We start from the raw sequence: 22,370 nt of genomic DNA on the forward strand, positions 1-22,370 counted from the left end.
CCGCACCTTTGGGGGGGTACTGTCACACCCTGACCTTAGTATTCTTTGTTTTCTTTGTTATTTTGGTTAGGTCAGGGTGTGACATGGGTGATGTATGTGTTTTTGACTTGTCTAGGGGTTTTGTATGTTTATGTGGGTGTTATCTATTCTAGGTGTTTTTGTAAGTCTGTGTTTGCCTAGATTGGTTCTCAATTAGAGGCAGCTGTCTATCGTTATTTAGGCAGCCATTTCTTTGGGTATTTTGTGGGTGATTGTTCCTGTTACCAGTGTTCCTATGTGTTAGTGTTCACATTACGGGACTGTTTCGTCTTCGTAGATTTTTTGCCGGTTTATTGTTTTGTTCGTTGTTTAAGTATCCCATTAAAATATGGATTATCGTCACGCTGCATTTTGGTCCTCCTCTCTTTCACCCGAAGACAATCGTTACAAGAGAGTTTAAAACTTTCTGAGATGTAGCCATTATTTACTATTTTACACCTAGGGTTACTATACATAACTTTAGCTCATTTTATAAGAGATTCCCCAAAATTCCCCAATTCTAGACATTTATATATAAACTCCAGTCGTACTTTATTAAAAGCCTTTTCAAAGTCAGTTATGAAAACCAGGCCTGGTGTCCCCGATATTTCATAGTATTCTATTGTTTCCGGTACTTGTCTTATATTATCTCCAAGGTATCGTCCATGTAAAAAAACCTGTCTGATTAGGATGAATAGTATCTGACAATACTTTTTTAATTCTATGCGCCAAGCATTTTGCTAGGATTTTTGCATCACAACACTGAAGTGTAAGAGGTCTCCAATTTTTTAAATGGACTGAATCTTTATATATTCCACTTGGGTCCTGTTTCAGTAATAATGATATCAGACCTTCTTGTTGCGTGTCTGATAATCTACCATTTATATAGGAGTGGTTAAAACATGCTAATAAAGGTCCTCTGAGCATATCAAAAAGTGTTGTATACTTCTACTGGTATGCCATCCAGCCCTGGAGTTTTCCCCGCCTCAAAGGCTTTAATTGCATCAAGAAGTTCCTCCTCTGTAATGTGGCCTTCACACGAGTCTTTCTGTAATTTAGCCTTTACGTGAGTCTTTCTGTAATTTGGCCTTCACATGAGTCTTTCTGTAATTTGGCCTTCACATGAGTCTTTCTTTAATTTAGCCTTCACATGTGTCTTTCTGTAATTTGGCCTTCACATGAGTCTTTCTGTAATTTAGCCTTCACATGTGTCTTTCTGTAATTTGGCCTTCACATGAGTCTTTCTGTAATTTAGCCTTCACATGTGTCTTTCCGTAATTTGGCCTTCACATGAGTCTTTCTGTAATTTGGCCTTCACATGAGTCTTTCTGTAATTTGACCTTCACATGTGTCTTTCTGTATTAGTTTCGGTTAGTGGAGATGGAGGAGACTGAAACAAAAACATATTCTTAAAGTACTTTACTTCCTTTTTCAAAATATCATTTGGTGAATCATGCGTGACTCCATCATTTGTAACAACTATCAATAAAACAAATTGGTAGTATTTCTATATTGAAGATTGAAAAAGTGTTGGACTAGTAACCGGAAGGCTGCAAGTTCAAACCCCCGAGCTGACAAGGTACAAATCTGTTGTTCTGCCCCCTGAACAGGCAGTTAACCCACTGTTCCCCTGAACAGGCAGTTAACCCACTGTTCCTAGGCTGTCATTGAAAATAAGAATTTGTTCTTAACTGACTTGCCTAGTTAAATAAAGGTCAAATAAGCTATTACAATTGTAAAAGGCTATACCTATTTCACCACCATAATGAGACAACTTTCAATTCTATTTTCAAAATATATGTTTGTAAACGTACCTGTTTACTTTTATAAATGTTGACTATTATAACTGTTGACTACTATAAATGTTGACTACAATAACAGTTGACTACTATAACTGTTGACTACAATAACTGTTGACTACTATAACTGTTGACTACAATAACTGTTGACTACTATAAATGTTGACTATTGTAACTGTTGACTACAATAACTGTTGACTACAATAACTGTTAACTACTGTAACTATTAACTATTATAACTGTTGACTACACTAACTGTTGACTACTATAACTGTTGACTATCATAACTGTTGACTATCATAACTGTTGACTACTGTAACTGTGGACTACAATAACTGTTAACTACTGGAACTATTAACTATTATAACTGTTGACTACAATAACTGTTGACTACAATAACTGTTGACTACAATAACTGTTGACTACTATAAATGTTGACTATTATAACTGTTGACTACAATAACTGTTGACTACAATAACTGTTAACTACTGTAACTATTAACTATTATAACTGTTGACTATACTAACTGTTGACTACTATAACTGTTGACTACTATAACTGTTGACTATCATAACTGTTGACTATCATAACTGTTGACTACTGTAACTGTTGACTACTGTAAATGTTGACTACTGTAACTGTTGACTACAATAACTGTTGACTACTGTAACTGTTGACTACTGTAACTGTTGACTACTGTAACTGTTGACTACTATAACTGTTGACTACTATGACTGTTGACTACTGTAACGGTTGACTACTGTAACTGTTGACTACGGTAACTGTTGTTGACTACTGTAATATGTTGATGGCTAAACCTGTTGACGGCTAAACCTGTTGACTACTGTAACTATTGACGGTCAGAACTGTTGACTACTGTAACTGTTGACTACTGTAACTGTTGACTACTGTAACTGTTGACTACTGTAACTGTTGACTACTCTAACTGTTGACTACTGTAACTGTTGACTACTGTAACTGTTGACTACTGTAACTGTTGACTACTCTAACTGTTGACTACTGTAACTGTTGACTATCATAACTGTTGACTATTATAACTGTTGACTACTGTAACTGTTGACTACTGTAACTGTTGACTACTATAACTGTTGACTACTGTAACTGTTGACTACTGTAACTGTTGACTACTGTAACTGTTGACTACTATAACATGTTGACGGCTAAACCTGTTGACTACTATAACTGTTGACTACTGTAACTGCTGACTACTGTAACTGTTGACTACTATAACTGTTGACTACTGTAACTGTTGACTACTGTAACTGTTGACTACTGTAACTGTTGACTACTATAATATGTTGACTACTGTAACTATTGACGGTCAGAACTGTTGACTACTGTAACTGTTGACTACTGTAACTGTTGACTACTGTAACTGTTGACTACTATAATATGTTGACTACTGTAACTGTTGACTACTGTAACTGTTGACTACTATAATATGTTGACGGCTAAACCCGTTGACAGCTATAACTATTGACGGTCAGAACTGTTGACTACTATAACTGCTGACAGCTACAGCTGTTGATTATTATAACTATTGAATATTATAACTTTTGATAACTATTGATAACTACTATTGACTATTGATTATTATAACTATTGATTATTATAACTGTTGACGGCATGTGTTTGTTCCATTTTTTATTGGGTTAGGGTTAGTGTGACCCCTCCCTACCTTGAAGACGTTGATGGGGATAGCGATGAGGATGTAGAGAAGATCCCCCAAGGCAAGAGAGCCAATCAGAACGTTGGGTCCGTTTCTCATACACTTGTTCTTATAGATGATCCTTAATAAGGTGGAGTTACCGATCATCCCCACCACCAAGATCACACAGCTCACCACCGTGTTCACATACTTAAAAGCTTGTTTAATCTCTGTGGGCTTGATACACATGGGGGGGTAGGGGCCTGGTGGGCGTGGTCGGAAGGCGGGAGGGAGAGGGGGGACAGGGAGGGAGCTGTTGGTGTTCAGAGTGTCCAGGAGAAGGTGGGTGGGGTTGGTCTCCTCCGTAATGACCCTGGGGCTCTGAGATGACGTGTCACGGGGGAACCGGAAGGAGGACACCGTCGCTACAGCCAGTACACACAGTAGTAGTCCTGATGACCTCATCCTCACTCACACAGACGCAGCAACAACAAGACACACACTCAAAGACACACACACAAACAGACACTCTCTCAGAGACTCAGACACAAACAGACAGACACTCTCAGAGACTCAGACACAAACAGACAGAGAGACTCTCAGAGACTCAGACACACACACAGACAGACAGACAGACAGACAGACACAGACAGATAGACTCTCAGGTCCTGGATCACTGTGTTCCCTCTTCTCAGCGACCTGGAGGAAAAACAGAGACAGAAACGTCACACACTGTGGCAGGTAGCCAAGTGGTTAAAGTGTTGGGCCAGTAAGTGGAAGGTTGCTGGATCGAATCCCAGAGATGACAAAGTACAAATGTGTCATTCTGCCCCTGAGCAAGGCAGTTAACCCACTGTTCCCCTGAGCAAGGCAGTTAACCCACTGTTCCCCAGGCCTGTCGATTAAGGCCCGTACCTCTACCATTCACATTTCAGTTGAATACATTGTTGAACAACCCCCTTTCACTACTGGGAGATTCTTAAGTGGTCACCGTTCTGCTCTTTGAGAACGTGTGTGTGTGTGTGTGTGTGTGTGTGTGTGTGTGTGTGTGTATATATATATATATATATATATCAGGACACAGAGGGACTTTGTTTCGCCGGGTTCGCCAGTCATGTGGCCCATAATGCCGAGGGCATCTTGGCGATGGTCAGTATGAAAGAGCTGTTTGATAGGAGGGTTGTGTCCCTCCAGATGTTCTATCTGCCATCTATAAAACCCTCCTATCTGTCCTCTATACACTAACCTAACCCTCCCATCTGTCCTCTATACATTAAACTAACCTAACACTCCTATCTATCCTATGTACACTAACCCAACCCTCCTATCTGTCCTTTATACACTAACCCAACCCTCCTATCTGTCCTCTATACACTAACCTAACCCTCCCATCTGTCCTCTATACATTAAACTAACCTAACACTCCTATCTATCCTATGTACACTAACCCAACCCTCCTATCTGTCCTTTATACACTAACCCAACCCTCCTATCTGTCCTTTATACACTAACCCAACCCTCCTATCTGTCCTTTATACACTAACCCAACCCTCCTATCTGTCCTCTATACACTAACCTAACCCAACCCTCCTATCTGTCCTCTCTCTATACACTAACCTAACCCAACCCTAATATCTGTCCTCTATACACTAACCCTACCCTCCTATCTGTCCTCTATACACTAACCTAACCCAACCCTCCTATCTGTCCTCTCTCTATACACTAACCTAACCCAACCCTAATATCTGTCCTCTATACACTAACCCAACCCTCCTATCTGTCCTCTATACACTAACCCAACCCTCCTATCTGTCCTCTATACACTAACCCAACCCTCCTATCTGTCCTCTATACACTAACCCAACCCTCCTATCTGTCCTCTATACACTAACCTTACCCAACCCTCCTATCTGTCCTCTATACACTAACCTTACCCAACCCTCCTATCTGTCCTCTATACACTACCCCAACCCTCCTATCTGTCCTCTATACACTACCCCAACCCTCCTATCTGTCCTCTATACACTACCCCAACCCTCCTATCTGTCCTCTATACACTAACCCAACCCTCCTATCTGTCCTCTATACACTAACCCAACCCTCCTATCTGTCCTCTATACACTAACCTAACCCAACCCTCCTATCTGTCCTCTCTCTATACACTAACCTAACCCAACCCTCATATCTGTCCTCTATACACTAACCTTACCCAACCCTCCTATCTGTCCTCTATACACTACCCCAACCCTCCTATCTGTCCTCTATACACTATCCCAACCCTCCTATCTGTCCTCTATACACTACCCCAACCCTCCTATCTGTCCTCTATACACTAACCCAACCCTCCTATCTGTCCTCTATACACTAACCCAACCCTCCTATCTGTCCTCTATACACTAACCTAACCCAACCCTCCTATCTGTCCTCTCTCTATACACTAACCTAACCCAACCCTCATATCTGTCCTCTATACACTAACCTTACCCAACCCTCCTATCTGTCCTCTATACACTACCCAAACCCTCCTATCTGTCCTCTATACACTACCCCAACCCTCCTATCTGTCCTCTATACACTAACCCAACCATCCTATCTGTCCTCTATACACTAACCCAACCCTCCTATCTGTCCTCTATACACTAACCTAACCCAACCCTCCTATCTGTCCTCTCTCTATACACTAACCCAACCATCCTATCTGTCCTCTATACACTACCCAACCCTCCTATCTGTCCTCTATACACTACCCCAACCCTCCTATCTGTCCTCTATACACTACCCCAACCCTCCTATCTGTCCTCTATACACTAACCCAACCCTCCTATCTGTCCTCTATACACTAACCTAACCCTAATATCTGTCCTCTATACACTAACCCAACCCTTCTATCTGTCCTCTATACACTAACCTTACCCAACTCTCCTATCTGTCCTCTATACACTACCCCAATCCTCCTATCTGTCCTCTATACACTAACCCAACCCTCCTATCTGTCCTCTATACACTAACCCAACCCTCCTATCTGTCCTGTCCTCTAACCCCTAAAATAACCCTAACACTAACACAACCCTCCTCTACATTCTAACCCTAACACTAACCCAACCCTCCTCTAACCCCTAAAATAACCCTAACACTAACACAACCCTCCTCTAACCCCTAACCCTAACCTAACCCTAACCCTGACACTAACCCGACCCTCCTCTACCCCTAACCCTAACACTAACCCAAACCTCCTCTAACCCCTAACCAAACCCTCCTCTAACCAATAAACAAACCCTAACACTAACCCAACCCTCCTCTAACCCCTAACCTAACCCTAACATAACCCTAACACTAACCCAACCCTCCTCTAACCCCTAACCCTAACCCTAACACTAATCCAACCCTCCTCTAACCCTTAACCCAACCCTCCTCTAACCCCTAACCTAACCCTAACACTAACCCAACCCTCCTCTAGCCCCTAACCTAACACTAACCCAACCCTCCTCTAACCCCTAACCTAACCTTAACCCTGACACTAACCCGACCCTCCTCTACCCCTAACCCTAACACTAACACTAACCCAACCCTCCTCTAACCCCTAACCTAACCCTAACACTAACCCAACCCTCCTCTAACCCCTAACCCTAACCCTAACACTAACCCAACCCTCCTCTAACCCTTAACCCAACCCTCCTCTAACCCCTAACCTAACCCTAACACTAACCCAACCCTCCTCTAGCCCCTAACCTAACACTAACCCAACCCTCCTCTAACCCCTAACCTAACCCTGACACTAACCCAACCCTCCTCTACCCCTAACACTAACCCAACCCTCCCATAACCCCTAACCAAACCCTCCCTACAGATAACCCAAACCCTCCTCTAAACAATAACCTAACCCTACCACTAACCCAACCCTCCTCTATCCCCTAACCCGTAACCCTAACCCTAAACCAACCCTCCTCTAACCCCTAACCTAACCCTAACACTAACCCAACCCTCCTCTACCCCCTAACCTAACCCTCCCTACAGCTAACCCAAACCCTCCTCTAACCAATAACCTAACCCTAACACTAACCCAACCCTCCTCTACCCCCTAACCTAACCCTAACACTAACCCGACACTCCTCTACACCTAACCCTAACACTAACACTAACCCAACCCTCCATAGTCTTAGACTGCCTCCTCTAACCCCTAACCTAACCCTAACACTAACCCAACCCTCCTCTAACCCCTAACCCAACCCTCCTATAACCCCTAACCTAACCCTAACACTAACCCAACCCTCCTCTAACCCCTAACCTAACCCTAACACTAACCCAACCCTCCTCTAACCCCTAACCCTAACCCTAACACTAACCCAACCCTCCTCAAACCCTTAACCCAACCCTCCTCTAACCCCTAACCTAACCCTAACACTTACCCAACCCTCCTCTAGCCCCTAACCTAACACTAACCCAACCCTCCTCTAACCCCTAACCTAACCCTGACACTAACCCAACCCTCCTCTACCCCTAACACTAACCCAACCCTCCCATAACCCCTAACCAAACCCTCCCTACAGATAACCCAAACCCTCCTCTAAACAATAACCTAATCCTACCACTAACCCAACCCTCCTCTATCCCCTAACCCCTAACCCTAACCCTAACCCAACCCTCCTCTAACCCCTAACCTAACCCTAACACTAACCCAACCCTCCTCTACCCCCTAACCTAACCCTCCCTACAGCTAACCCAAACCCTCCTCTAACCAATAACCTAACCCTAACACTAACCCAACCCTCTACCCCCTAACCTAACCCTAACACTAACCCGACACTCCTCTACCCCTAACCCTAACACTAACCAAACCCTCCTCTAACCAATAACCTAACCCTAACACTAACCCAACCCTCCTCTAACCCCTAACCTAACCCTAACACTAACCCAACCCTCCTCTAACCCCTAACCCTAACACTAACACTAACCCAACCCTCCATAGTCTTAGTCTGCCTCCTCTAACCCCTAACCTAACCCTAACACTAACCCAACCCTCCTCTAACCCCTAACCCTAACACTAACACTAACCCAACCCTCCTCTAACCCCTAACCCAACCCTCCTCTAACCCCTAACCTAACCCTAACACTAACCCAACCCTCCTCTAGCCCCTAACCTAACACTAACCCAACCCTCCTCTAACCCCTAACCTAACCCTAACACTAACCCAACCCTCCTCTAACCCCAAACCCAACCCTCCTCTAACCCCTAACCCAACCCTCCTCTAGCCCCTAACCTAACACTAACCCAACCCTCCTCTAACCCCTAACCTAACCTTAACCCTGACACTAACCCAACCCTCCTCTACCCCTAACCCTAACACTAACACTAACCCAACCCTCCTCTAGCCCCTAACCTAACACTAACCCAACCCTCCTCTAACCCCTAACCTAACCTTAACCCTGACACTAACCCAACCCTCCTCTACCCCTAACCCTAACACTAACACTAACCCAACCCTCCTCTAACCCCTAACATAACCCTAACACTAACCCAACCCTCCTCTAGCCCCTAACCTAACACTAACCCAACCCTCCTCTAACCCCTAACCTAACCTTAACCCTAACACTAACCCAACCCTCCTCTAACCCCTAACCCTAACCCTAACACTAACCCAACCCTCCTCTAACCCTTAACCCAACCCTCCTCTAACCCCTAACCTAACCCTAACACTAACCCAACCCTCCTCTAGCCCCTAACCTAACACTAACCCAACCCTCCTCTAACCCCTAACCTAACCCTGACACTAACCCAACCCTCCTCTACCCCCTAACCTAACCCTCCCTACAGCTAACCCAAACCCTCCTCTAACCAATAACCTAACCCTAACACTAACCCAACCCTCCTCTACCCCCTAACCTAACCCTAACACTAACCCGACACTCCTCTACACCTAACCCTAACACTAACCAAACCCTCCTCTAACCAATAACCTAACCCTAACACTAACCCAACCCTCCTCTAACCCCTAACCTAACCCTAACACTAACCCAACCCTCCTCTAACCCCTAACCCTAACACTAACACTAACCCAACCCTCCATAGTCTTAGTCTGCCTCCTCTAACCCCTAACCTAACCCTAACACTAACCCAACCCTCCTCTAACCCCTAACCCTAACACTAACACTAACCCAACCCTCCTCTAACCCCTAACCCAACCCTCCTATAACCCCTAACCTAACCCTAACACTAACCCAACCCTCCTCTAACCCCTAACCTAACCCTAACACTAACCCAACCCTCCTCTAACCCCTAACCCTAACCCTAACACTAACCCAACCCTCCTCAAACCCTTAACCCAACCCTCCTCTAACCCCTAACCTAACCCTAACACTAACCCAACCCTCCTCTAGCCCCTAACCTAACACTAACCCAACCCTCCTCTAACCCCTAACCTAACCCTGACACTAACCCAACCCTCCTCTACCCCTAACACTAACCCAACCCTCCCATAACCCCTAACCAAACCCTCCCTACAGATAACCCAAACCCTCCTCTAAACAATAACCTAACCCTACCACTAACCCAACCCTCCTCTATCCCCTAACCCCTAACCCTAACCCTAACCCAACCCTCCTCTAACCCCTAACCTAACCCTAACACTAACCCAACCCTCCTCTACCCCCTAACCTAACCCTCCCTACAGCTAACCCAAACCCTCCTCTAACCAATAACCTAACCCTAACACTAACCCAACCCTCTACCCCCTAACCTAACCCTAACACTAACCCGACACTCCTCTACCCCTAACCCTAACACTAACCAAACCCTCCTCTAAACAATAACCTAACCCTAACACTAACCCAACCCTCCTCTAACCCCTAACCTAACCCTAACACTAACCCAACCCTCCTCTAACCCCTAACCCTAACACTAACACTAACCCAACCCTCCATAGTCTTAGTCTGCCTCCTCTAACCCCTAACCTAACCCTAACACTAACCCAACCCTCCTCTAACCCCTAACCCTAACACTAACACTAACCCAACCCTCCTCTAACCCCTAACCCAACCCTCCTCTAACCCCTAACCTAACCCTAACACTAACCCAACCCTCCTCTAGCCCCTAACCTAACACTAACCCAACCCTCCTCTAACCCCTAACCTAACCCTAACACTAACCCAACCCTCCTCTAACCCCTAACCTAACCCTGACACTAACCCAACCCTCCTCTACCCCTAACACTAACCCAACCCTCCTCTAACCCCTAACCTAACCCTAACACTAACCCAACCCTCCTCTAGCCCCTAACCTAACACTAACACTAACCCGACACTCCTCTCGCCCCTAACCCTAACACTAACCCAACCCTCCTCTAACCCCTAACCACTTGGGAGAAACACTGTTGTTCATCTTCGTCTGTAGCCTTAGTGTTGCATCAACAGTAGACTCCAACTTAGCAACGGTTCTGTGGGACAGAGCAGTGTTCATCAAGAGCAACCCATTGTGTCCACCTAGTCCTGGGAAATGTATTCCTGCTACGCATGCTTCACAAGCACAGCCTGCCAGCTTAGTGGTGTCTGCCACTAGCACAGTCAGTGTAGTCAGCTCAGCTATCCCCATTGAGACCGTGTCTGTGCCTCGACCTGGGTTGGGCAAAACTAAACATGGCGGTGTTCGCCTTAGCAATCTCACTAGGATAAAGACCTTCTCCATTCCTGTCATTATTGAAAGAGATCATGATACCTCACATCTCAAAATAGGGCTACTTAATGTTAGACCCCTTACTTCAAAGGCAGTTAGAGTCAATGAACTAATCACTGATCATAATCTTGATGTGATTGGCCTGACTGAAACATGGCTTAAGCCTGATGAATTTACTGTGTTAAATGAGGCCTCACCTCCTGGTTACACTAGTGACCATATCCCCCCGTGCATCCCGCAAAGGCGGAGGTGTTGCTAACATTTACAATAGCAAATTTCAATTTACAAAAAAAAAAGTTTTCATCTTTTCAGCTTCTAGTCATGAAATCTATGCAGCCTACTTAATCACTTTTTATAGCTACTGTTTACAGGCCTCCTGGGCCATATACGGCGTTCGTCATTGAGTTTCCAGAAACTTGGAACGGAAATGGCGCCACACCAAACTGGAAGTCTTCCGACTAGCTTAGAAAGACAGTACTGTGCAGTATAGAAGAGCCCTTACTGCTGCTCGATCATCCTATTTTTAACTTAATTGAGGAAAATAAGAACAATCCGAAATGTATTTTTGATACTGTCGCAAAGCTAACTAAAAAGCAGCATTCCCCAAGTGAGGATGGCTTTCACTTCAGCAGTAATACATTCATGAACTTCTTTGAGGAAAAGATCATGAATATTAGAAAGCAAATTACGGACTCCTCTTTAAATCTGCGTATTCCTTCAAAGCTCAGTTGTCAGTCTGCAGGACCTAGGATCAAGAGAGTCACTCAAGTGTTTTAATACTATATATACTACTATATATACTATATCTCTTGACACAATGATGAAAATAATCATGGCCTCTAAACCTTCAAGCTGCATACTGGACCCTATTCCAACTAAACTACTGAAAGAGCTGCTTCCTGTGCTTGGCCCTCCTATGTTGAACATAATAAACGTCTCTCTATCCACCGGATGTGAACCAAACTTACTAAAAGTGGCGGTAATAAAGCCTCTCTTGAAAAAGCCAAACCTTGACCCAGAAAATATAAACAATCGGCCTATATCGAATCTTCCATTTCTCTCAAATGTTTTAGAAAAAGCTGTTGCGCAGCAATTCACTGCCTTCCTGAAGACAAACTGTAAGGGTTTAGCAAAGAGGAGGTGTAGGAAGGTTCGGACCAAGATGCGGCGTGGTAAGTGTCCATGGTTGTTTATTTAAAAACATAAACTGAACACTCAATGAATACAAAACAATAAACGTGAACAAAACTGAAACAGTACCGTGTGGCGAACAAACACAGACACGGAAACAATCACCCACAAAACAACAGTGAAACCCAGGCTACCTAAGTATGATTCTCAATCAGAGACAACTAACGACACCTGCCTCTGATTGAGGACCATACTAGGCCGAACACAGAAAACCAACCTAGAAACACAAAACATAGAATGCCCACCCAACTCACGTCCTGACCAACTAAAACAAACAAATAACACAAGAACTAGGGTCAGAACGTGACAGTACCCCCCTCCCAAGGTGCGGACTCCGGACGCAAAACCTGAACCTATAGGGGAGGGTCTGGGTGGGAATCTGTCCGCGGTGGCGGCTCTGGCGCTGGATGTGGACCCCACTCCACCATAGTCTTAGTCTGCCTCTGTGGCCTCCTAGGATCGCCGACCTGGGAACACTAATAAATAGGCCCACAGGACTGAGGGACACCTCTGGACTTAACAAATTCCTCCGGACTGAGGGGCAGCTCAGAACTGAGGGGTAGCTCAGGACTGAGGGGTAGCTCAGGACTGAGGGGTAGCTCAGGACTGAGGGGTAGCTCAGACTGGTTGACGGCTCTGGCAGCTCCTGGCTGTTTGACGGCTCTGGCAGCTCCTGACTGGTGGCGGCTCTGGCAGATCCTGACTGACTGGCGGCTCTGGCAGCTCCTGGCTGGCTGAATTCTCTGGCAGCTCCTGGCTGACTGGTGGCTCTGGGGGCTCGAAGCTGACTGGCGGCTCTAGCGGCTCCATGCTGACTGGCGGCTCTGGAGGCTCATGACAGACTTGCGGCTCTGGCGGCTCATGACAGACGGGAGACTCTAGCAGCTCTGGACAGGTGGGAGACTCTAGCAGCTCTGGAGAGGCGGGAGACTCTAGCAGCGATGGACAGACGGGAGACTCTAGCAGCTCTGGACAGGTGGGAGACTCTAGCAGCTCTGGACAGGCAGGAGACTCTAGCAGCTCTGGACAGGTGGGACACTCTAGCAGCTCTGGACAGGCGGGAGACTCTAGCAGCTCTGGACAGATGGGAGACTCTAAGGGCTCTTGACAGGCGGGACACTCTAGCAGCTCTGGACAGGCGGGAGACTCTAGCAGCTCTGGACAGACGGGAGACTCTAGCAGCTCTGGACAGATGGGAGACTCTAGCAGCTCTGGAGAGGCGGGAGACTCTAGCAGCTCTGGAGAGGCGGGAGACTCTAGCAGCGATGGACAGACGGGAGACTCTAGCAGCTCTGGAGAGACGGGAGAATCTGGCGGCGCTGGAGAGGAGGAAGGCTCTAGCAGCGCTGGACAGGCGGGAGCACCTGTAGACAAAGGACGAAGAGACAGCCTGGTGCAGGGGGCTGCCACCGGAGGGCTGGTGTGTGGAGGTGGCACTGGATGGATCGGACAGTGAAGGCGTACTGGAGATCTTGAGAGCAGGGCTGGCACCATCCGCCCTGGCTGGATCTTCACCCTAGCCCGGCAGATGTGGGGAGCTGGGATGTAGCGCACCGGGCTAAGCACGTCTACTGGGGACACCGTGCGTTTCACCGCATAACACGGTACCTGACCAGTACAACGCCGGCCACGGTTAGCACGGCTAGGAGCACTGTAGCGCTGAGCTGGCACAGGACGTGCAGGGCTAGGTAGGTGCACAGGAGGCCTGGTGCGTGAGGCTGGCACAGTCTTCACCAGACGACTAGCACGCACCTCAGGACGAGTGCCGTGCATACTGTGCCAAACCAACAGCTCTCTCTCCTCACTCTCCTCCAATTTCATCAACAACTCCTCGAATGTCTCATAATCTCCCCTCCGTTCACTCTCCTCCAATCTGTCCAACAACTCCTCGACAATCTCAGACTCACCCCTCAACTTCACCGACTGCTCCATTACCGCCCTGACCGGCTCGGGTTTCCTCTTTGGCTTCTTACGGAAAACAGGGGTAGTTGGCTCAGGTCTGACTCCTGACTCTGCCACACTCTCCCTGCCCCCCCCCCCCCCCCCCCCCCCCAATACATTTTTGGGGCTGCCTCTCGGGCTTCCAGCCACGCTACCGCGCCAGCTCCTCGCCGCCCCACAGCTCTGCTTTGGGGCGGCGATATTCCCCTGGCTCTGCCCAGGATCCTTTTCCGTCCAACTCGTCCTCCCATGTCCATTCCTCCTTCTTACGCTGCTGCCGCTGCCTGTTACCACGCCGCTTGGTCCTTGGTTGGTGGGTGATTCTGTAAGAGTTTTCCTCCTCTTCGAACATGATCGAATTTGCAAATAATATCCTAACTATATTCATTTAAAATCCTACAATGTGATTTTCTGGATTTTTTTTCTAATTTTGTCTGTCATAGTTGAAGTGTACCAATAATGAAAATTACAGGCCTCTCTCATATTTTTAAGTGGGAGAACTTTCACAATTGGTGGCTGACTAAATACTTTTTTGCCCCACTGTACACATGGATAGCAGATGTTATTGCGGGTGTAGCGAAATGCTTGTGCTTCTAGCTCCGACAGTGCAGTAATATCTAACAAGTAATATATAACAAATTACACAACATACAGTGCCTTGCGAAAGTATTCGGCCCCCTTGAACTTTGCGACCTTTTGCCACATTTCAGGCTTCAAACATAAAGATATAAAACTGTATTTTTTTGTGAAGAATCAACAACAAGTGGGACACAATCATGAAGTGGAACGACATTTATTGGATATTTCAAACTTTTTTAACAAATCAAAAACTGAAAAATTGGGCGTGCAAAATTATTCAGCCCCTTTACTTTCAGTGCAGCAAACTCTCTCCAGAAGTTCAGTGAGGATCTCTGAATGATCCAATGTTGACCTAAATGACTAATGATGATAAATACAATCCACCTGTGTGTAATCAAGTCTCCGTATAAATACACCTGCACTGTGATAGTCTCAGAGGTCCGTCAAAAGCGCAGAGAGCATCATGAAGAACAAGGAACACATCAGGCAGGTCCGAGATACTGTTGTGAAGAAGTTTAAAGCCGGATTTGGATACAAAAAGATTTCCCAAGCTTTAAACATCCCAAGGAGCACTGTGCAAGCGATAATATTGAAATGGAAGGAGTATCAGACCACTGCAAATCTACCAAGACCTGGCCGTCCCTCTAAACTTTCAGCTCATACAAGGAGAAGACTGATCAGAGATGCAGCCAAGAGGCCCATGATCACTCTGGATGAACTGCAGAGATCTACAGCTGAGGTGGGAGACTCTGTCCATAGGACAACAATCAGTCGTATATTGCACAAATCTGGCCTTTATGGAAGAGTGGCAAGAAGAAAGCCATTTCTTAAAGATATCCATAAAAAGTGTTGTTTAAAGTTTGCCACAAGCCACCTGGGAGACACACCAAACATGTGGAAGAAGGTGCTCTGGTCAGATGAAACCAAAATTGAACTTTTTGGCAACAATGCAAAACGTTATGTTTGGCGTAAAAGCAACACAGCTCACACACCATCCCCACTGTCAAACATGGTGGTGGCAGCATCATGGTTTGGGCCTGCTTTTCTTCAGCAGGGACAGGGAAGATGGTTAAAATTGATGGGAAGATGGATGGAGACAAATACAGGACCATTCTGGAAGAAAACCGGATGGAGTCTGCAAAAGACCTGAGACTGGGACGGAGATTTGTCTTCCAACAAGACAATGATCCAAAACGTAAAGAAAAATCTACAATGGAATGGTTAAAAAATAAACATATCCAGGTGTTAGAATGGCCAAGTCAAAGTCCAGACCTGAATCCAATCAGGAATCTGTGGAAAGAACTGAAAACTGCTGTTCACAAATGCTCTCCATCCAACCTCACTGAGCTCGAGCTGTTTTGCAAGGAGGAATGGGAAAAAATGTCAGTCTCTCGATGTGCAAAACTGATAGAGACATACCCCAAGCGACTTACCGCTGTAATCGCAGCAAAAGGTGGCGCTACAAAGTATTAACTTAAGGGGGCTGAATAATTTTGCACGCCCAATTTTTCAGTTTTTGATTTGTTAAAAAAGTTTGAAATATCCAATAAATGTCGTTCCACTTCATGATTGTGTCCCACTTGTTGTTGATTCTTCACAAAAAAATACAGATTTATATCTTTATGTTTGAAGCCTGAAATGTGGCAAAAGGTCGCAAAGTTCAAGGGGGCCGAATACTTTCGCAAGGCACTGTATACACACAAATCTAAGTAGGAATGAATTAAGACTATATACATATGGATGAGCGATGTCAGAGCGGAACGGACTAAGATACAGTAGAATAGTATAGGAAACAGTATATACATATGAGATGAGTAATACCAGATATGTAAAGATATGTAGCCAGTAGAGGTGAGCCTAAACAAGCAGCGTAACGAGAACCTCTGTAGCAGACAGACGTCAACCTGAACAAGACCAACTCTTTGAAGTGACGGTTAATTGGTTTGATCTCATAGACAACACATATCTCTAACATCTAACCCATAACAAATACCATAACTACCTATGTACCAGACCCCTAACTAAATCTAACCCATAACCAACACCCTAGATACCTCTATCCCATAACCAACACCCTAACTACCTCTATCCCATAACCAAGACTTTAACTCCCTGTAATCCATAACCAAGACCCTAACTACCTCTAACCCATAACCAACACCCTAACAACCTCTAACCCATAACCAACACCCTAACTACCTCTATCCCATAACCAACACCCTAACTGCCTATAACCCATAACCAAGACCCTAACTACCTCTAACCCATAACCAAGACCCTAACTACCTCTATCCCATAACCAAGACCCTAACTACCTCTATCCAATAACCAATACCCTAACAACCTCTATCCAATAACCAAGACCCTAACTACCTTTATCCAATAACCAAGACCCTAACTACCTGTAACACATAACCAAGACCCTAACTACTTGTAATATCAATACCAATATCCTAACTACCTCTTACCCATAGCCAAGATCGTAATTATCTGAAAGACAAAAACAATGTCTAACTACCTCTAACCCATAACCAAGACTTTAACTCCCTGTAATCCATAACCAAGACCCTAACTACCTCTAACCCATAACCAACACCCTAACAACCTCTAACCCATAACCAACACCCTAACTACCTCTATCCCATAACCAACACCCTAACTACCTATAACCCATAACCAAGACCCTAACAACCTCTAACCCATAACCAAGACCCTAACTACCTCTAACCCATAACCAATACCATAACTACCTCTATCCCATAACCAACACTCTAACTACCTATAACCCATAACCAAGACCCTAACAACCTCTAACCCATAACCAAGACCCTAACTACCTCTAACCCATAACCAAGACCCTAACTACCTCTAACCCATAACCAAGACCCTAACTGCCTATAACCCATAACCAAGACCCTAACTACCTCTATCCAATAACCAAGACCCTAACTACCTCTAACCCATAACCAAGACCCTAACTACCTCTATCCCATAACCAAGACCCTAACTACCTCTATCCAATAACCAATACCCTAACAACCTCTATCCAATAACCAAGACCCTAACTACCTTTATCCAATAACCAAGACCCTAACTACCTGTAACCCATAACCAAGACCCTAACTACTTGTAACCCATAACCAATATCCTAACTACCTCTTACCCATAGCCAAGATCGTAATTATCTGAAAGACAAAAACAATGTCTAACTACCTCTAACCCATAACCAAGACTTTAACTCCCTGTAATCCATAACCAAGACCCTAACTACCTCTAACCCATAACCAAGACCCTAACTACCTATAACCCGTAACCAAGACCTTAACTACCTCTAACCCATAGCCAAAATCCTAATTACCTGAAACACATAAACAAGGTCTAACTACTTCTGACCCATAACCCTAAATAAGTCTAACCTATAAGCAAGTCCCTAACTATCTCTTACCCATAACCAAGACCCTAACTACCTCTAACCCATAACCAAGACCCTAACTACCTGTAACCCATAACCAAGACCCTAACTACCTGTAACCCATAACCAAGACCCTAACTACCTCTAACCCATAACCAAGACCCTAACTACCTCTAACCCGTAACCAAGACCCTAACAACCTCTAACCCATAACCAATATCCTAATTACATCTAACCCATAACCAAGACCCTAACTACCTATAACCTGTAACCAAGACCCTAACTACCTGTAACCCATAACCAAGACCCTAACTACCTCTAACCCATAACCAAGACCGTAACTACCTCTAACCCATAACCAAGACCCTAACTACCTCTAACCCATAACCAAGACCTTAACTACCTCTTACCCATAACCAATACCCTAACTACATCAAACCCATATCCAATACGCTAACTATCTCTAACCCAAGATCCTAACTACCTCTAACCATTAACCAATACCCTTGCTAACCCAAACCTATAACCATAACCCTAACTAAGCCACAACCCTAACTAACCCTACCTTAACCCTGATTCCCTCGACATCACCACAATTTAACCACATGAGGTATACCAGTCAACAAACTATTTTAAAATATTGAATGTGTCTGTGTGCAAGGTTCCAAGGTAACTAACTATTTAAAAATATTGAATGTGTCTGTGTGCAAGGTTCCAAGGTAACTAACTATTTAAAATATTGAATGTGTCTGTGTGCAAGGTTCCAAGGTAACTAACTATTTAAAATATTGAATGTGTCTGTGTGCAAGGTTCCAAGGTAACTAACTATTTAAAAATATTGAATGTGTCTGTGTGCAAGGTTCCAAGGTAACTAACTATTTAAAATATTGAATGTGTCTGTGTGCAAGGTTCCAAGGTAACTAACTATTTAAAATATTGAATGTGTCTGTGTGCAAGGTTCCAAGGTAACTAACTATTTAAAAATATTGAATGTGTCTGTGTGCAAGGTTCCAAGGTAACTAACTATTTAAAAATATGGCATGTGTCTATGTGTGTCATCTCTTGAGCACGCATTAGGCAATTAACTAGTGTATGGGAAAGACCGTAAATTATGCTAATCAATTAACTAGTGTATGGGAAAGACAGTAAATTATGCTAATCAGATTTTTCCGCAGGGTGCTTTTTCGTGCTCCATATGAACTAAAATGTTGTCAAAGTTGTTGAAAACGGTTTCAACATTTCCATGTAGTTTATCTTCTATAAATGCCTTTGCAATTAGAAACACTCCAAACCCGTTATAAGACTTCTATCAGACCCGTCAGTCAACAGCAACATAAAGTGCCTATCTCCTGGAAGTGTAAAAACGAACTTCTATTTGAATCCCTAAATGCACACAGAATTAACCAATGAATATGACTTAGAATAACATGGTATGCCATTGAGCATGGGAAATGCGCTGTACAAATGAAATACTATTATTATAATTATTGAATCGGCTGTAAAAAAAGCAACCATGACATTATACTGTAATAATCTGTTGCGTCAGGCTTTGTGTGTTAATATACTATATAAACTATGCTTACTGTAAATACTGCAATAGTAATTATATTCCATGTTTCTCTGCATGCAGCATTCTGATGTCTTTCCATCCATCCTTCTGTCATCAGTCACACGTCACTCAAACTCAGGCCATTCAGTCAATAGTAAGTTATCCTCCTGCCCCGTAGGCTACTGTATAGGCATACTGTAAAAACTCTACTGTAAGTGTCCAAATATCCTATCGTGTTTCCAACTCCATGCTAACTTTTTGGAAATATATTTATTTTCTTCTTTACTAATCAGTCAACATATAAAAACATTTGATTACCTTCCAAAGTGCATCAATGATTGTTCACTCAAGTCAGAGCCTATTCTGTTATTCTCAAACTTTTAGATGTTTTTATCGGTAAAAGAGATGGATAAACAAATACTTGTTCCACTCTTTATCATTAATGGCATTGAGGTATTTATCAATTCAAAGAAAAAGTAAGATGTGTTTTTTAGAAGAAGCGACGGCGTTGATAAATGTCGTGTGATTCCTGATATATTCCATATTCCAGAGCGCGCAACAGGAAAGCCGTGCGTCATCATCTCTCCATACAACGGAAGCTCACTTCTAATTCTAATTAAATCATCTAATCCTATCAAATCAAACTCTTATTCCAGAAGTTGATGGGTCCACTATAAAGATGCAGAGTCCCGTTAGAATCTCACCTTGCCGCTGGGAATATACTGCCTTGCCGCTGGGATGATACTGCCTTGCCGCTGGGATGATACTGCCTTGCGGTGGGATGATACCGAGTTGTGGTGGAGTATTTTAGTGTTATTATTCCAATAAAATAGTCCAATAGGGAGAGAATATAATAACCATTAAATATGTCCGTTAGATCTGTCAGACTTCAGTCAAATTAATAAAACTGTGTGGGTTTGGGTTTAGCGGTTTCAATTAACTGACCTCGTGCTCTCTGGCTCACAACATCTCTATGGTCTCTCTCTCTATTTCACAACGGTCTGATGCGCTCTGGCGCAGAGGGGGGACAGCGCAGGGTTTTATAGTCGTGTTCACGGACTGGGAACTCTACTGGGACAACCAATCAGAGGCTAGGACAGATCCGACAGATCTCTGCGTCCAACTTTCATTTTACTCAGAACAGCTTTGTCTTCTCGTGGTAGTGAAATAGCCTAAACAATGCCGTATAAATTAATTAAAACAAATTCAGGACAGAGGAGCACAGGTTATAGGCCAATGATAATAATCTCTACATGTAGACCAACCAAACCTAATGGCCGTTAATTTGGTCAATAATGCCAGCAGCACCTCCTCTAAATAGTAACCCTGTTGTCAAGGAGGTGATGGAGAATTGCTGCTGTGTAGAACCCTAACCAACCCTACCCCTATCCCTACTGTACACAAAAGGCTGGTTCCCTCTCCTTAGGGTTCCAGCCATCTGTCTTCATAATAAAATCTAACTGATGGATGGACAACCGCCCTTTGTCTCAGACACCAGTAGTAGTAGTAACATCCCAAACCGCAACCTTTTCCCCACAGGTCCTGGTCTAAAGTAGTGCACCGTAAAGGGAATTGATTATCATTTGTGATGAAGCCGTAGTGTTTGTTGGCACAGTACAGACCCACAGCATCACTGCAGAGGACTACTGAAGAATGGCCATTGAATTTATTTCTAAACCAATAGAGTTCATACTTGCGAACATTAGAAAAAGTTTACATTTATGTTTGAACTTTTTCTCCATCTCAAAATGCGCATCAGCCAATTCAAATCATTGACGTAATTGCACGTGATAAAACGCTCATGTTAGCTGTTTCCTTTAAATGACCTGCCACATTTAGCCAAATGCTAACCTGAGCAGGTGGCAGAGATTATTTCCTGAAACAAATTATGCATCAGCCTATCAAAGATCTTAGACGTTATATCCAATGGCATTTCTAAAAATATGTCAACTTGGCCACCAGAGGTGTATTTTAAACCTCAAAATGCAAGGTTTACTTTTGTGCCACTTGGTCTGTCTCAAGTGTAGACTTACACTACTGCATGATGTATCTTTCGACTAGGCTACTGGCTACCAACTTTAGACAAATGAGTGAGAAAGTTTCCCAAGACATGCTAACCTCTCACCATTACAATAACAGGGGAAGTTAGCATTTCATATCATACCCCCAAGACATGCTAACCTCTCACCATTACAATAACAGGGGTGGTTAGCATTTTATATCATACCCCCAAGACATGCTAACCCCTCACCATTACAATGACAAGGGAGGTTAGCATTTTATATCACACCCCCAAGACATGCTAACCTCTCACCATTACAATAACAGGGGAGGTTAGCATTTTGAGGGGGTATGATATTTATGCCTCTGTAACTTTCTCACTCGTTATTCATGATTCATTCAGGATTATCTATAATAATGGTAACATCCACATTAATGTAGAAGTGTTTAGAAACATATTCTATTCTAATTTACAATAAAAGTGACTCCAAAATGACAATACATTATTTACCATTAATTTAGAATTGGGCACAAAATAATCTGA

At 44.1% G+C, this 22,370-nt stretch overlaps 1 protein-coding gene across 1 annotated transcript in view; it reads right to left on the reverse strand.

Annotated features, from left to right (window-relative positions):
• Positions 1 to 20,834, reverse strand: part of LOC110533235 (endothelin receptor type B) — a 44,537-nt gene extending 23,703 nt beyond the window's left edge. The window contains exons 1-3 of the mRNA XM_036943609.1: positions 20,771 to 20,834; positions 20,530 to 20,591; positions 3,518 to 4,186 (exon numbers count right to left, since the gene is read on the reverse strand). Coding sequence (XP_036799504.1) covers positions 3,518 to 3,952 — 435 coding nt within the window. The 5' untranslated portion in view covers positions 3,953 to 4,186; positions 20,530 to 20,591; positions 20,771 to 20,834. The remainder of the gene's footprint in view (positions 1 to 3,517; positions 4,187 to 20,529; positions 20,592 to 20,770) is intronic.
• Positions 20,835 to 22,370: the final 1,536 nt, after the last annotated feature.

Source organism: Oncorhynchus mykiss, chromosome 14 (assembly GCF_013265735.2).
Source record: "Oncorhynchus mykiss isolate Arlee chromosome 14, USDA_OmykA_1.1, whole genome shotgun sequence".
NCBI lineage: Eukaryota > Metazoa > Chordata > Actinopteri > Salmoniformes > Salmonidae > Oncorhynchus > Oncorhynchus mykiss.